The 17,586-nt window shown below is 43.0% G+C and overlaps 1 protein-coding gene and 1 long non-coding RNA gene across 2 annotated transcripts in view; one reads left to right on the top strand and one right to left on the bottom strand.

Moving 5' to 3' along the window:
- Positions 1 to 6,301, bottom strand: part of LOC123938712 — a 27,894-nt gene extending 21,593 nt beyond the window's left edge. Inside the window, exon 1 of the long non-coding RNA XR_006817764.1 lies at positions 6,225 to 6,301. This is a non-coding gene — a long non-coding RNA (uncharacterized LOC123938712). The remainder of the gene's footprint in view (positions 1 to 6,224) is intronic.
- BNIP1 (BCL2 interacting protein 1) lies at positions 6,206 to 17,586 on the top strand. The gene is made up of 6 exons (XM_046000324.1): positions 6,206 to 6,437; positions 8,195 to 8,287; positions 10,013 to 10,104; positions 12,831 to 12,932; positions 13,733 to 13,851; positions 16,951 to 17,586. The coding sequence occupies exons 1-6, from the start codon at positions 6,354 to 6,356 to the stop codon at positions 17,145 to 17,147; spliced, it is 687 nt and encodes a 228-aa protein (XP_045856280.1). The 5' UTR covers positions 6,206 to 6,353; the 3' UTR covers positions 17,148 to 17,586.

Genomic DNA, 17,586 nt, shown 5'->3' with positions numbered 1-17,586 from the left:
TTCCATACATTTAAAAATATTTTAGCTGCTAAGATTTAGTTAACTTTCTAAGAAACAAATTCAAGTTGCCTTCAGCAGGAATTAACAAAAGCTTATGTTCCCTTTCTTTATATAGTCTTCCTACAATTCTGTTCAAGTATTTTCTAATTAATTATGTAAGAGAATGTTAGCATCTCTCCAAATCTTGAAACTTGAATTTTGAGAATGCATTGAATTATGCTTTCAGTGTTAAAGTAAAAGGTTTCAATTATCCTTCTAGTGAAGTCTATTGTGGAATACCATTTCCCATGGAACTGAGGCCATTTCCACAACTTTGCACAGAACTGCAGTCTTGTTCTTCCCTTGGATCATGACAAGTCTCACACAGTGCCGTAATACTTGTGGATTCTTTTGTAATCTTTGTAATCTTAATAAGGGCATTATGAGAAGATGACTCCATGTTTTTTTAATATTTCAAACACATTGGGATGTAACAATGAATGTCAACTGTAGGAATGGTTGTTTCGTTTTAAGGAATAAGTATGTTGGGGAAAGATGATGAAAATGTACTACTGACAGTTTTACACTTCCATAGGCAAGTGGGATTATGTGTTGAAGCATAATCCTCGTGCTTAGTAAACTGACCGAAAATTGTAGAAATTACACCTGGGAACTGAATTATGCCAAATTGCCATTTTTCTTTAGAGAAGAGAGGTTAGGGTGTAGTAGTGAGGGAGTAGAACCTTAAAACTACTTCCAAATAATATTCTGGAATTGAAGACTTGGTGACTAGTGAAGAACATCAGAGTTGGGTATTTCAGTGTGCCAAGTGTGGGTAAACTAGATTTGCCTCTTTCATAACAATGTAAACACAATGGTGTAGTTAATTAAATTCTGGGCGGATAGGAGCGGGACTGATTACTGTGTCTTGCCCTTCGCCCTGTGTTTTTTTCGGAACCAAATAACAGAAATGTGTATGTGTGTACTGTATCTGCCTTTCCACCACATTTTTATGACACTGTATTCCACTGCCTGCTTTTTTTTTTTTTTTTTTTACCTTCTTTCCCTAGGAGTTGTCCTATAACTTAGCATTTGTGATTAACAATGATACTAGGGCTGACCGCACATAAGAAGTCACAAGAGAAGAGAGGAAGGGCAAGAATTCAGAGCATTTGTTCATACAATGTGGCAACCTCTTTTGCATAGTGGCGTAGGATCCTGTTTGTAATGCTATCATAAATATTCTGTAGTTTTGTTTCCCCATTCCCCCAACTGGAGCTATGAAACTTTTTATTGGATTCAGTCTTGTCTTTTGTCTAGAAAGAATTTTATCTTGTTGACGCATGAGCTGTTTAAAAATTATTCTATTAAATGTTGGTTAATAGTTGTGCAGTTTTTCTTTTCAGAAGAAAAGGCAATTCAAATGTTGCCTTTGTTTTCTGTCACCTTCCAACCCCTCAGCACTTCTAGTCAGATACAGATTCATCAGTGTATGCAACATCCTTTGTAATTTAAAATAAAAAAAAGATGAAAAAGTTTTGAATTGTTTGCCTCATGTTTTCGCCCTTTCTCTGTTGCTTTTCTGTCGCTTACCAAGGTAACCATCTGCTTTTCTGCAAGATTATCCACTGCAAAGAAATTCCAGACTAAAGACAGCCATGAGCTGTGGCTTGTGGTGCCCCTCTCCTGGTGTAGAGCATAAAGAACTAACATTCTGGATACTTTGGGCTGATTTTTCAGTACTCTAGTGAAATGTAGCTATTATGGAGAATTACTTATTGATGAAAACATTTGCATTCTTCATAGTTTGGAGCACAGTTTAGTTTACACGTATTTTTTCCTCTTTGATTCTTTGGGTAAGCAAGGGAGATAAACTGTTTTGAGTCTCTCCTCATTTGTATGTGTTTAATAATTCATAGTAAGTCTCTGAGATAGGCTAGGCATATACACAGTCTTTTTTTTTTTTCCTTCAAGATTTTATTTATTTATTCGAGAGAGAGAGCACAAGCAGGGGAAGGGGCAGAGGGAGAAGCCGTCTCCCCCCCTGAGCCGGGAGCCTGGGATCCTGGGATCATGACCTGAGCTGAAGGCAGACGGTTAACCAACTGAGCCACGCAGGTGTCTCCATATACATAAAGTCTTATGTCAGGGGACCTGAGTGAACACCACTGAACAGTGTGTTCCTCCAAACGCTAAATATTTGTTTAGCGTAGACTCTGCCAAGACTTGTGCTAGGCACTGGACTATAAGGAGATTAGAGAGAGATCCAGGAGCTCCGAGTTTGCTGAGGGAAGACAGCATGTGAATAAGACAAGAGCTGTTACACATGCAGAGGGTTCTGGGTACATTACTGCCGAGATACTTGCAAGGACACAGGAACCACATCCGGTAGGGTATACTAGAGAAGAATTGATAGGATTGTGTGCATGATATCCCAGGATTCTTGAAGTTCTTTCTGCTTCATTCAAGTGACATTGGGGCTGTCAGCAAAGTGGAGATAACCTCTCATGGACTTGACCTCTGTCAAGGAGCTGAGTGAGCCAGAATAGTATAGTCCTTAGGAAACAACATTTTGTGGGTAGCACCCAGTTCAATGGGTCATTCACTTGCCCTTCCTTTCAGAACCAGAAGAGCGCTTTAGCCAGAAAGACATAAAGTTGGGAAATATTTTAATATCCCAGCTGAGAGGTTTATAATAAGGAAAGGGTGTTAGGAAGTCTAGAAGGCTAGAGTGGCTGGCATTTATGAAACCCCCTAGGTGCTTTCCTGTCAGGTAACTCAGCTCTCAATGGTGCATTGAGGTGGGTGGTCATGTCCATTTTACAAAAGAGAATAGACTCAGATAAGGGGACTCACCTCAGACCCAGCCTATATGATAGCCCCAATTCAAACTCCAGTCGCTCCTGCACTCAGAGACAATTCATACTCCTAAAGGACCAGGTCACAGGTAATATTTGCATGGATATCTGGGTATGAAGGAGATAATAGGCTTAGAATCTGAAGCAGAACTAAAGCCCAAAACTAGCAGATGTAGTAACCAAAAGCTTATCTCAGGATCTGAGGGTAAAGGTGATAGAAGCAAAATAGCATTGGCGGGGCACCTGGGTGGCTCAGTGGTTTAAGCTGCTACCTTCGGCTCAGGTCATGATCTCAGGGTCCTGGGATCGAGTCCCGCATTGGGCTCTCTGCTCAGCAGGGAGCCTGCTTCCCTCTCACTCTTTCTGCCTGCCTCTCTGCCTACTTGTGATTTCTCTCTGTCAAATAAATAAATAAAAAATCTTTAAAAAAATAGCATTGGCAATAAGACAGTGAGAGTGTGGGTCACCACATTGCACGTCTATCCCTCAAAGATGGCCTCTAGCTTAAGGGCTTAGAATTGGGTCTGTGTATTAGAAGGGAGCATGTTGCAGGGTGGAGAAAAAGGGAGCTATGTTTTTTTCTTTAACTACTGCAGAAAAATTGCGTGGAAACTGTCAGCTACATAGGAATTTCCAGCAAGTAGCCAGATGTGAAAGGGGCCCAAGGTCATGTGTTCTAAATAGGGAGCTTCCATCTGAGGATCCAGAACTTTTGAGTGACCTGAAAAATGTCAGTTTCTTGAAAAGATTTTAGTCTTAAAACATCACCAGAAATGGGGCGCCTGGGTGGCTCAGTGGGTTAAGCCGCTGCCTTCAGCTCAGGTCATGATCTCAGGATCCTGGGATCGAGTCCCACATCAGGCTCTCTGCTCAGCGGAGAGCCTGCTTCCTTTCCTCTCTCTCTGCCTGCCTCTCTTGTGACTTCTGTCTGTCGAATAAATAAATAAATCTTTAAAAAAAAAATCACCAGAAATGAACTTAAAATGTATAGGGTCTAGATAAAACTTTAACATGAAGGACACAGAAGAAGACGTGAACAAATGGAAAAAAAGACCCAAGTTCTTGAACCAGGGCAGCCAACCACATGAAGCTGTCAGTCTTCAAAATTATATTAAAAATTTAATGCTATCTCAAAACATATAAATGGGGTTTAAAAAAAACCCACAAAGTTCATAGGGGAAAAAATAATTGGGAGATGCTGGGGAGAGAAAAAGATTGGGCATTGAAACCAAACACATAAAACTATAAATTAAACATCATTTTGGCCCATAAATAGGCCAATAGAACAGAATAGAAGGTTTAGAAATAGATTCAAATGTAAGAATTTATTATGGTAGATGTAGCATCCAGAACCAGTGAGAAAAAGATGGATTCCTCAGAAAACAGGGTTGGAAAAGAAAAGTTGGCTCTGTATCTCATACAGTAAGCCAGTATATATTTCAAAATGTATAAATGAACAAATAACAGAAGGAAATGGGGGCAATTCCTTGGGGTGGGGACGGGGAGTCCTTTCTAACTTGGATCCCAAATCCAGGAATCATAAATGAAGATCGATAAATTCTATGTGAAATAAAAATTTAAAAAGCTTCTTTAAGGCCAAAACCATCATAAGGCAAGTCGAAATTCTATAGTCTATGCAAAAAGCTAAGGGCTAATCCTACTACTATATAAAGAGCTTCTGGAAACTGGTATGAAAAAGAAAAACCACACAGTAGAGAAGTGAGCAAAGTAAATACAAAGAGCACTCAATCTCATTCATGATAAAAGAAATGCAAATTTAAAAAATCTTAGTATTTGTTAACACAGCACGTTGACGGGAAAGCAGGCATTTGTACCACACTGCTGTGGGAGTATAAATGGATATAAACTGTCTGAAGAGCAGTTTGGTAGTTTGTATCCAAATTTTAAAATGCACATTATCTTTCGACTAGCACTTTCTGCACTGGGCAAGTCATTCTCTCTGTGCTGTTTCTTCACGTGTAAAATGTGGATAATTCTACCTCATAGGTTTATCATGAGAGTTCAGTTCGATGACACACATTAAGAACCTAGCACAAAGTACCTGGCACATAGGCAGCGTTCCAAAAATGTCAGTAATGTCATAGCAGCTAGTGCCCGTTGAGTTCTTAAACACATGCCACACTGCTGCACCATGCTTGACGCTCTTCAGGTACTACCTTATTTAATCCTCCAAACAACCCTGTGATTACCACCAGTTAGCGTCCGGAGGATTCTGAGGCACAGAGATGTGAAGTGGGTCGTCCAGCAGAAGTCAAGCAAGGTTGACTCCCAAGCCTGCAATACCGTGCCTGTTAGGGGCGGTGGGATGATGAACACCTTAAGGGGCCATGTGGAACAATGGAGAAACAGATGGGCAAGCTATATAGCCCCATGTGTACAACACTACCCAAGGGGCCATATTTGGTTTTTGAGGGAAGACATGGCTTTCAGTGAAGGTTCTGCCACGTTCAAGTTAGGTAACCATGGGGCAGGGGTGTTCAGTTTTGGTTTCACTGTGATCTACTCTTAGTCCATCTACTGAGCTGTAAAACTGGGGCATTGCCTATTTCAGCTGTGGCTGAAGGATTAAGAGAAATACACAGCTAGGCATTCAGGTCTTCATAATTTACGCCTGCTGATGTGAACAAAAGTACATGAGATAGGAGGGAGAGTGGGGGAAGCCTTCTAAGAAAAGGGAACAGCACATTCCAAAGCTACAGATCCAAAAAGAGCCTGAGGAATCCAGGAGAGGAATGAACTGAGGTAGCTCACGGCCTTGAACACCAGCTAAGAAACTTGGACTATTTCATAATAAAAATGAAACAAATGAGCCACCATTTGTTGAGGGTCTGCTCTTAATTATTTCCATCAAAACTATTCCAGCAAGGTAGATTTAATAAATCCACCTGTACACAAAAGGAAACTGCCAGGAGCCGTAGAAGAGGTATAGGCGGGGAGGGGGCTTGATCAGTTGTGATTTTTAGAACCCTTGGACCAAGTGTTGAACTGGCAGGGGTGCTCTAAGAGACCTGCCTTGAATTCCATACATTAGAAGCAGTAACACCATTTTTCATTTTTTCCATTTGCTCCACAATTTATATTCACTGTACAACATATGAAAAATACAAGAAAATTTAAAATATAAAAAATTGTTAACTCCTCCTTCCAGAGACATCCCAATTGATACTTTCCTTCCAGTCTTTTTTTTTCCCCATTACGCAAAAAATATGGAGTCATTAGAATGGCTCTTAGATAGAAGATGGGGAAAAGCCACTGTTAAAACGCCCTTGATACTCCCTCTCTTCTTCTTCTCCGTTTTCCTAGGACCACGCCAAGAGGCCAAGCTGAATCCATCCCGAGTTTTCGGGAAAAATCCCCGGGACTTACCGCCTGGACCCTCGCTCTCTTCAGGCCGGTCTCTAGAGGGCGCTGCCGAAAGACCGCACGCGGAAGGAACGCGACGCCAAACGCGCATAAGTTTGGGCACCGCCGCTGCCCGTCGCTGGCGTCCTCAACATGGCGGTCCCGCAAGATGTCCACGTCCGTATCTGTAACCAAGAGATTGTCAAATTCGACCTGGAGTTGAAGGCGCTTATCCAGGTACTAATTCCCGAGCTCCAGCGCCCCTAAACCCAGGCTCCGGTGGCCTCCTGTGATCTCGGTGGTCTCCCTCCCGAGCTTTAACCACTTGGTCAAGTCTCTGAGGTCGTTGGTCCCGCCCCATGGCCGGCTACCTCGTTGTGGTGCCCTTTTGGTCCCGTCTTCTTGACCGTTGGCCCTGATTCTCCCTTCACTTGCTGTTGTCTTGCCCTGTCTGGACAGTCCCATGTTCCCCGGCCCCTGACCAGGCTTCCCTTTTGTGGCCCCCATTGGTCGCCCCCTCACACACTTCTCTACGGGGACCACCGCACAACATACCTGCCACCCTGGTAGGCCCCGCCTTCCGACCCAACTGTCCCACCATTTGGTGGCGTCCCGGGAGCCAATAGCCCCACCCCCTCCTGGCCAGCTGGCCAGGGTGTGGTGTCCCTTGGTACCAAAGGCTGCCTGACACGGGAGGCACCCGATGAAATAAACTTTGTAAATGAGGAAATCGGGTAAAATGCGAAGGCCTGAATCAGAAGGCAGATGGTGGCAAGACTGCGACCGGACGGGGAAAGCCTAGAGAAGGGACTTAGGGAGTATCTACAACTTTGTTGAACAGATGGGGTAATTGAGATGCTTTGCCTTAAGCCATTTAAGGGTAGAAGGCAGCAGAGCAGTAACCAGTTGGCATAGGCAAGAGTTAGGAATGTAGAAATAGTTCCTTGAATTTAGCAGAAAGAAACCGGGAGTTTTAAACCTTGATTGTAGGCGTCATTTCCCTTTCCAACAAATGTTACTAAACAGATGTAGACTTAGTTTGCAACTAGCTGTGGCAAAAAGTGAAGGACAGTAGGACTCTCCATGGAAACCAGATGCAGAATAAACCTTATGTGGTGCAAGGGTGTGTGATTTAACAAATAAGCCAGAGAATAAGTGAGGAAATTTGATGCAAACATTAAAACGTCTTCAACTTCACTTCTCCATGCACATTGCAGGACTTCTGGGATGAGTCTAGAAAGATAAATTTAGGATTCATACAAATAAAATTGCCTTTTCACGTAATCTAAGTTGCTTTAGTCCCCTTCTGTACCCTCTAATAAGACTCATCTTATTAGATGTCTGCATGGTGGGCAATGTGATGAGGAAACTGAGGCAGAGAGAACTCAAGTGACTTTTTGTTACACAGCCAAAAAGTTGCTACAGCCAGAATTTGAATCCACATACTCTGGGTCTAAGGCCTGCTCTAAAACCTGACGCCAGTAATTTTGAATGTCCAGAAACAAATTCTAAATCTACCCTTGAACATGTCTGTAAACAGTGTGATTTATAATAGATGGTTTGTAAAATCAGGTTGAAGTTAACCTTATCCTATGATGCCATGAATTGAGCATCCTGATTTTCAAGTTGGAAAGATCTAAAGTTTAAGTATCACCTTCGGATGTCCATTCTTGTTGGACATACGAGCTGCTTTAAGCTTTTTTATACTGACCAGTTGGCGTTTTGTTAAACTTTAGGAACTAATAATTCAAGACAGTTGTGTTTCTTTTTATGCTTTTATATGACCTGCTCAAAATTAATTTAAAGAGATATGAGAGAAATGTAAATGATAATGTTTTCGCTTGTGTTGCAGAGGTAAGCCACAAATATCAGGATGAATTATAGTCAGTAGGCCAGCCTTAGTTGTGGTCTAAGCCAACTCTCACTGTACAGATGGTATCGTTTCATTTTATTGCCTCGAGAAAGGCCCCCCTCACCTCTTCAATGTCTCCTAGGATATTCGAGATTGTTCAGGACCATTAAGCGCACTTACTGAACTGAATACTAAAGTAAAAGAGAAGTTTCAGCAGTTGCGGCACAGAATACAGGTGAGTAGCTGCAGAGCTGAGATGTGGGGAGATTGGGGAACAATGAGGAGGCTCCATCCTGGCAGTAAACTCCGCCTGAGAGCTGTCCAGGTTCTTTAGTAAACGTTTTGACAGTGTGCGTAACTGTACTACTGTGTTCTCCAGGTAAAAGTAAGGAACTTTTGAATGCATCGTCACTGTCTCCTGGGGTTTTTTGTTTTGTTTTGTTTTGTTTTGTTTTTTGTCTCCTGGGGTTTTTTAATCCTGTGCTTTGCCTAGCCTCTTCCTTCCTGTTTCTAAGGTGTGCAGTCACTTCATATGCACATACAGCACTCCTGAATCCAGCTAAGATATATGTGCTATCTCAAAAACCACTGGAGTGAGGGGCGCCTGGGTGGCTCAGTGGGTTAAAGCCTCTGCCTTCAGCTCAGGTCATGATCTCAGGGTCCTGGGATCGAGCCCCGCATCGGGCTCTCTGCTCAGCGGGGACCCTGCTTCCCTTCCTCTCTCTCTGGCTGCCTCTCTGCCTACCTGTGATCTCTGTCTGTCAAATAAATAAATTAAAAAAATTTTTTTTAAAAACAAAACAAAACAAAAAACCGCTGGAGTGAGAAGTACCCATTTGCATAGCCTGTTTCTGCTGCTGTGCCCTAGTGAGAATAAGATGGGTGCATGGATCTGCCCATCCCTAAGTGGGCTTTGGGGCACCTGGTCTCACTGCTTGTGGTGCTGGGATTTAAAAACTTGTGATTTTCCTGTGACGTGGCCCCAGATGCTCCTAACAACTTGCGTTGTTCAACAGAGGACAATCTGTTTCAAAGCTGGAAGAAAAACTGGCCATTCAGAAATAGTATGTCTGGGTCTGGTGCATTGCCTTCTTAAGGGATTTTCAAGGCAATTGTGAAAATAAAGTTTCTTTCATAAGAGTTTACTTAAGAATTTTAGCAATATCACTGAACCTAATTCATCTTTTTGCCTCCACTCTAGCACCGATTTAATCATTTAATTTTTTATTTTTGAAAGGCTGTTATTTTCACATGTTTTATGTATAGGAATGTATGTGTGTAAATATGGGCACACAGTGAACCTTCAAATTGTTTGCTACTCGTCGATAATGAAATAGCTACAGGGTTTGAGAGTGAGCATTTAGACGTGTAGCAGTTTGGTATTTCCATGTTCTCTCCAAGTGGGACCAGGGGGCTCCTATTTACTAACTTTTTATTCCCTTTTCATTCCAGGTGTGCCCCAGATTATAGGAGTGAATCTCTCATTCCAGGGCAGCTATGCATAGCTCACAGGTTGAGCGCTCTGACTCTTAGTTCCTTTCTCTCCCTGGGGCCCTGAAGATTATTCTTACTTTCTTGCAAGTCAGCTATATACTTATAAGAATGTTTGTTCTCTGTTACCTGGCATTCCTAAGTGTTCTCTATTTTTTAAAAGATTTTATTTATTTATTTGATAGACACACAGCGAGAGAGGGAATACAAGCAGTGGAAGTGGGAGAGGGAGAAACAGGCTTCCTGCCAAGCAGAAGCCCGATGTGGGGCTCAATCCCAGGATTCTGGGATCATGACCTCAGCCAAAGGCAGACATTTAAGAGCTGAGCCACCCAGGCACCCCTCTAAGTGTTCTCTTTTAGAAGGGTTTTCAAGAGCTATTGTATAACCGCCTAGAAAGAGAAGTGCTCTTTGGTTTTTATATTGGCTTTTAAAATTATTTTAATATAGACCTCTTTTCCCCCCAAAGGAGCTTGAGCAGTCAGCTAAAGAGCAAGACAAAGAGTCAGAGAAACAAGTTCTGCTCCAGGAAGTGGAGAATCACAAAAAGCAGATGCTCAGGTAGGTGGGGCCTGTGCTGGGTCACTGGCTCCCTGGGAGGCTTGTACAAGGGTTTGCCTAACAAACCTGCCTTAATGATTTAATTGTGTCATTTATACACAGACTGAGTGTCTTCTCTAGACCAGTAGTTCTCAAAGCAGGGGCTAGCAGTGGTTGTTGGTAGGTCAAATTGTGTATAGTTTATAAAAGCATATTTACCATTATACTATATTTTATTTTTTTAAGACAAAACCAAAAAATGGTTGCTTTTGTGATACAGGGTCTTTTTTTTTATTAATAATTTTTATTTACTTATAATGTATTCTTTGCCCCAGGGATACAGGTCTGTGAATACAGGCTTACACATTTCATAGCACTCACCACAGGGTCTTTTTTCTTTAAGGGTAGTTGCTACCAGAGAAAGTCCTGCTTAAGATCGACCAAAATTTAGAAAGTTTTAAATGGAACTTTATCTTAAAAAATAAAACACCCAAAAATATAAAATGTTATGCTGTGTTAAATGGTGGTTATCGTTGTAGCTGTGTGCTAACCTTTGTATAATTGAGGTATGTGCTATTTCTGGGTATTGAGTTGGGGGACTTTCCAACAAAATTGTCTAGTGGCATGAAACAGTACCTGTCCCTTCACATTTGACTTTTTTATATCATAATCATAAGCATTGTGGCAAAAATATTTGAGGGCTCTATCAGCTTTCCCAGTCCTCTGGTAGCCAAGTTGTTCTCTTTTGAAGCCCCTGCTAATCATCCTCCTCCTGGGTGTTCCCTTCAAACTTGTTAATTGCTCTAACTCTGCCAGACCTGTATTTGTCTCTGGTTTTGCTTCTGATTTGAATAATTCTCCAGCATCATCCTTGCTGAGCAACAGCTGTGTTTGTAACACCCAGCAGCGGGAGAAGACTGACAAAGATGTGGGCATGGTAGAGGCTAGTATAAATAGGAAGGGATGTGTGAGTGGCGACCAGTGTTAAAATGCTCAGTTGTGGCTCAGTAGTGGCTCAGTTGTAATACTTTGTGTCGTGATGGTGTTTGCTTCCGTTGGCCACCAAGGATACTCAGATTATAAACACTAAGTCAGGAGGACCCCTTGTATAAAGTATAGTAAGTTACATCAGATAAGATGGGCTTAACTTGGGTTTAAAGTTGAGAATGGCCACTCACAATGTGAAGTTACAGGGGAGAGAGAGAGAAAGCAGTAAATGACTACTTCGGCAGTTGTGTGTGAAAACTGGTTGTGCTTGCCCGGGTTATCTTGCTTATCACAGTGTTCAGCAAATGTTTGTTTGCTTGTCTTTTTCCCCAATAAATTGAGCCCCCTTGAGGGCAGCCACTGTGGTTTACTCATGTCTGTGTTACAAGGCCCAGCAGAACCCCCTTGCTAACAGTTCAAAAATTTAATCGATTCTTTTTAAATATCAGGTGTAGAATAGCATAGCAGTGCTGTTCTGGTGGCAGAGAGCTCATTTTAATGTTTTAAGCACAGAGGTGCTCTTAGAAAAACACCCTGCCCGTTCACGTGCCCTGTGTTTGACTTTGTAATTATCTTGGGTCAGCACGGTTGATGTGAACCAGCTCCCCAAGAGCTCTAGTTCTTGAGTTTGATTCTCCAAGGGGCACAGTTAACATTTTTATAGTCCATCGACAAAGGCTACATTGCTAACCCCAAGGAGCTGTTCACCAAATTTGAGTTGTCTCTCATAAGGGAGGTCGGGTAAAGAAATAATAAATCCCATGAAACTGGGCTCTGCCTAATACCTTGTGTTTATCTTGTCTATGATTGTCCTGGGTGTCTAAAGAACAGCAAATCTTAAAAAAAAAAATACTGAGCAAGACCAAAGTGCTGAATCACTGTATTGCACACCTGAAACTAATATTACACTACACGTTATCTAACTGGAATTTAAAAAATTTAGGAGCGCCTGGTTGGCTCAGTCAGTTGAGCCCCCAACACCAGATTTCGGCTCACGTCATGATCTCAGGACCCTGGGATCAAGCCCTGTGTCAGGCTCTGTGCTGAGCATGGAGCCTGCTTGAGATTTTCTCTCTCTCCCTCTGCCTTTCCCCCTGCTCTTGCCCTCACATGTGCTCTTTCACTCTCTCAAAAAAAAAAAAAAAAAAAAAGAAAGAAAGAAAAGAAAAAAAATTAAAACTTTAAAAAGAAAAGAAATATTGAGGAAAACGACTTTTCTATGATTTTGCTACTTCTCATAATACCTATTGATTGGCTATTGGGCCAGAAACTGTTGTTCTGGTAGGTACTGGTGATCCAGGGATGAGTAAGACATGGTTGTTCTTCATGGTTCTTCCATTTCTTCAAGAAGTGGAACCAACCAGTGCACAAGGCAGAGAGCAGTAAAATGTTAGCGATAACTTGACAGAGCAGGGCCTCGTACCCCCAAGGCGAGTTTGAAGTCTGAAGCCACTGCAGGCTGTCAGCACAGAAGTGCCATGGCCAGACTGCTCCCTCTTGCTGCCCTGGAAGGAAAGGGACAGCTATAGACAGTAGGGCAGTAGGAGAACATCCCAGAGGCCGCCACCAAGGTCCAGACCAGAGATGTTGCCTGAGCTGGAGCAGTTGCTGGGACAACCAAGAGGTGGAAGTGGCAGGAGGTATGGACTCTGTGGTGTCCACTCCTGGATGGCCTTCGCCCTCACTCCCTTGCCAGAAGGAAGAACTGCTGTGACTTGATCTGACTGACAGAAACTCATGCAAGACCCTTCTGATTTCAGCAATCAGACCTCATGGAGGAAGGCTAATCTCACTTGCAAAATCGCTATCGACAATCTAGAGAAAGCACAACTTCTCCAGGGAGGAGACCTCTTAAGGCCAAGGTATCTGTCTTCTTGTCTTTCTGGGCCCTGATGAAAGAACAGATAGCAGTTGGCAAGGTGCAAAACCCGCATAGGAAACCCCTTCTTGTTTTCAGTGTAAAACTGGCACTTTATAATATAGGTAATTTTTTTTAAGTATGAAAGAAATACATGCTTACTTGTAATTAATTGGTAAAATAAAGAAAAATGTTAATGACAAACTGAAACCATACTGTCACTGTGTTGCACGCATTTTGATATATTGCCTCCTCCCACCATTTTTTTTTTTTGCAAAGTCAGAATCATACAGTATATAAAATGTAGGGCCCTGCTCTTCTCCACATAGTATTGTAGCACAAAGATTTGCTTGTTATTTTAGAAACTCTGTAAACAAAGTTTAAGAGTACATAGTATTCCCCTGTATTAGCTAATTCCGTTTGTGTCTTTTTACATTTCTGGTTTGTCAGTATTGTAAATAATATACAAGGCCACATCTTAGGACATAAGGCTTTGTCCACATTTTGGATTTTTCCATTGGAGAGTTTCCCAGGGATGAGATTATTGGACCAAAGGCATAAATGTTTCTAAGGCTCCTAATACGTATTGCCAAATTGCTTTACAGAGGGTAGCACCAGATTGCATTCCTACCTAGTAGTCTTCAGGAGTGTGGTATCAGCATACCCTTGCGGGTGTTGACTGTGATCATTGATATTTAAATATGTTATTTTGATAGATTAAAAAAAAATGGGATCTCATTTGAAGATGGGTTTTCTTGCAGCCAGGATTTTGTTGACATGCCTCCTCCCACTCTGGACTTATAGGAAAACCACCAAAGAGAGCCTGGCCCAGACGTCCAGTGCCATCACGGAGAGCCTCATGGGAATCAGCAGGATGATGTCCCAGCAGGTCCAGCAGAGTGAGGAAGCCATGCAGACGCTAGGTAAAGCGAGACCTGGAGTTAGAAGCTTCTCCCAAAGCCCTTGCTCTGACACCTGCCACCAGGCTCTTCCACCTTTGCCCCCTCTCCACACCCTCATCTCCAAGCTCACTGACTTGTGTGGCTTCTCACTTCTTCGACAGTGTGGTGTTCCCCAGAGTGGAGTGTGTTGCTCTTACTTCTCTTTTTGGTTTTGTAGTTGTCCTGGAAGATCTGCACAGCCCCGTCAAAATGTTTCCCCAGCAGAAGCACTCCCAGGGCCTCATGTGAAAAGCAGAATTCCCAGGCCTTCTCCTGGAGAGTGGGTGCCAGCAGGGTTGGGGGAGGAGCCTGGCAGTCTGTTTTTTTTTTCTGGAGTTCTGTGGACCATGTAACCAGGCAGGTTGGGGAATCATTGCTTGAGGAGATGTTTAGTGTATTGGCTGCTGGTTGGTCTGCTAAGGCCTCAGCATATGACATACTGCCCGGTGTTATATTTACTGTGAGCGTCTTTTAAAAGATTCAGTGAGAGGCCACAAAAGAAGCCACTTGAGCACCTGGTTCTCTCCAGCAGCCTTCCCATGGTGTCTCCCTTATAGTGTAGAAGAGAATTGGCCCTCTTCAGGGTCCTCTGTATAGGAAAGCAGGAGAGAGTTTACTGTTTGAGACAGTTTTGGAAGATTTCACAAAGAGACAAAAGCAGAGAGCACGGTATGCAGTTGTCAGCTCCTGGCCAGTCTTGTTTCAGCCCCACCCTTCCTGGGCCTCCATCTGGATTATTTCAAAGCAAATCACAGACATCATCTATAAATATCTCAACATATCTCTCTGAAAGATAAGAGACTCTTGAAACAAAAAACAAACAAAACCAAACCACAATACCATTATCACCCTTAAAATGTATCTATAATTTTGAGCCACTTTTTTTTCAGTGCACTGCTCAAACAGGAGGAAGGAAAAGCAAAGCAAGCAACTTGTCCCTGGGGTCAGTCCCTGTGTTTGAAACTTAACCTGGGCATTTAGGCTCAGAACCAGCTGATCACCTCTGCTACGTGTGTGCTGGGGGCGGAGCTCATGCCTTGGAAGAGGCCTGGAGAATCTGCAAAATGGAGACCACCTGGCCTTTGAGTGGAGGGCTTTTCTGCTTTGATGCAGGTGACAGGACCCCCCCCGCCCCCACCTGCACGCGCACACACACACACACACACACACACAGTTTATACACACATCAGAAACAGATGAGATAGTTAAGTGGTAAGAAGGGTGCACAGATGCTGAATGGCTTCTGGGGTGCTGAGGGTTGTTCCTAGGGCCCATTTTGTAGGAGGGAAAACTATTGAAGAAAGAGGAATGCGTTCTTAATCCTTTCCTTACAGCTCACAAATTCGGCTTGATTTAAGAGCCTAATAGGACTATAGTTTTGTTTTTTTAAGCATATAAGGGATATAGTGTCTGAAATTTGCTGGAATTGGGTGGGGTAGTATGGGAACCAGAGTACCAGGGAGTTGGTGGTTCTTGGGTATGGGTAATGGGCACAAGGCATTTCATGATACTGTTCTGTCTACTTTGGTGATGCTTTAAAATTCTCTATAATATGAAGTTGAAAAAGGCCTATTAGATTTTTTTTGAGCTGACTCTTACTTAGCTTTTTGGGATGGCAGTAAGCATGGAGAAAGGGCCAAGAGAAGGATTTTGTTATCCAAGTGTGTGTTTATTTTTCCCCTTCATCTGTCTTTATATAAATGCTGCTCTGTTTCCTCTGGTAATTTCTTTTACTTACTTCCTGACTTTTAATTTTATGAAAGGTAATATGCATTACATGATTAAGAAAAAAGCCTCTGGGCCTGTATTGTCCAACAGAAATAAAATGTGAGCCACGTATTTAACTTAAAATTTTCCAGTAGACACCTTAAAAAAGGTAAAAGAAACCTATGAATTTATTTAACCCATTACATATAAGATACTACCATTTCAGTATGTAATTAATATCAAAATCTACTGAGATATTTTATCTTTCTTTTTCTCATACTAAGTCTTTGAAATCATATGTGTACTTTGCACCTAGGGACATTTCAGCTTGGTTTAGCCACATAACACATGTTCAAGTGCCACCTGTGTCTAGGGGCTGTGTTATTGGACTGCACAGCCCTGGACATAGCTCTCTCTTCTGACCCCTGGCCATCAGGTCTACTCCCCAAGGGCAACCACTATTAACATTTTCTTTTATATCCTTCTGAGCTCCTCCAAGCATGTATAGCACAAGCAAATTAAATATTGTTTATCCCCCTCTCTCTTAACAAATGGAAATTTTCACATATGCTCTTTCACACCTCACTCTTCCTCTTAACAACATATTTAATTCTGGGGATGTTATGATGATGTTAGGTTTTTGGGGAGAATCTTACCAGGCAGACCTTCTTACCCAAGTGTCCGGCTCAAATACCCATACTCAGAAGTACATTTGTCTTCTAAGCACAGTGAGCCCTAAGGCACATGCACTTCTCATTGGATTTCATACAGTGGCCTGAGCCTAGGTGTGACATCTTTAAAGCTACAGCGGTGTCCCAGGACTGAAGAACTGATATGTATGGGGCTGGTGGCAGGGACCAGCCCAACTCTTTTGGATTCCACCAAGAGCAGATCTGACTCTCGGGTCCTGGCAGGGTGCACCTCAGGTGGAAAGTCTGGGTAACTTCTAGCTTCTGATCCCAAAAAGACTTTAGAGTGCCTGGCCGCAATCACCGAGGTTCATTCTGGGGCTGGTGGTTCTTCTCACCAGCGCCTGCCTGCTTCGGAAAACTGCGATCAATGGTCAGGAAAGGAACTCTATTCTTTTTTCCCTGGTGATGTTCATATTGGAGAATACCTAGTTGTAGCCCTGTGACATTGTATATAAACAAATCACGTCACTCTGAGCTGGATGGGACGTAGGGAGGTGCTTTCCTTATAAAACCCTTGTTCATTGCTCCTCTGGATTGTCTCTGCTCACATCTTTGCTTGTGGCTGTGGGGAACATGCTACAGAGTGCAGTGTTATTTGCTGGTTACCCAGCCAGCAGGGCAAAGTCTTTGGATTTGGTGCTCTACAGTCTCTGAGTCGGGCTCCCTCCCTCTTTTGTTTCAGCCAATTCTTCCCGGACTATCCTGGATGCAAATGAAGAGTTTAAGTCCATGTCAGGGACCATCCAGTTGGGACGGAAGCTTATCACAAAATATAATCGCCGAGAGCTGACGGACAAGCTTCTCATTTTCCTTGCCCTGGCCCTTTTCCTTGCTACGGTCCTTTATATTGTAAAAAAGCGGCTCTTTCCATTTTTGTAAGATCTGGAATTACCAGCTTTTGCCCATTAAGCTCCAGTGTCAGGATCTGTCCATGCTCCTGAGCTCAGCCCAGGCTGCCAAACCAATGCACACCTCGTACACCTCTGCAGCCTGCTCAAGGTGCTCAGCAGGTGGTTTGCAGACCCAGCCCCCCAGCTTTCTGCAGGCAGCTGGCTGGCCTGTAGAAGGTGAGTAGAGCAAGAGGAGGCCTGTTACCAGGACACCTGCAGGACACAGGGACTCCAGGAGCCATCACCCGGTGTGTGTGGCTGTCACATGGCATGCAGGGGCCAGCCTTCAGGATTGGATCCTCCTCACTCTACTTCTCCTGCTATAGCCTTAATGCCAGATCTGGTAGAAGGAAGAGAGAAGTGGGGAGAAGAAGGATAAGGAAAACTCTTGTCCATTCCTTGAATAAACTTGACTATATTTAATAGAA

The sequence above is a fragment of the Meles meles genome, chromosome 3 (assembly GCF_922984935.1).
Source record: "Meles meles chromosome 3, mMelMel3.1 paternal haplotype, whole genome shotgun sequence".
In the NCBI taxonomy this organism is placed as follows: Eukaryota; Metazoa; Chordata; class Mammalia; order Carnivora; family Mustelidae; genus Meles; species Meles meles.
Note: the sequence above shows the minus strand (reverse complement) of the source record. Positions and strands in the feature narration are given on the sequence as shown.

What these genes read in the sequence shown, in the direction of transcription:
- BNIP1 (XM_046000324.1), top strand. Translation starts at nt 6,354, where the DNA reads ATGGCGGTCCCGCAAGATGTCCACGTCCGTATCTGTAACCAAGAGATT. An exon ending in GGAGACCTCTTAAGGCCAAG is followed by an intron (nt 12,933 to 13,732) that starts GTATCTGTCTTC and finishes CTGGACTTATAG; the next exon opens with GAAAACCACCAAAGAGAGCC. An exon ending in GGAAGCCATGCAGACGCTAG is followed by an intron (nt 13,852 to 16,950) that starts GTAAAGCGAGAC and finishes CTTTTGTTTCAG; the next exon opens with CCAATTCTTCCCGGACTATC.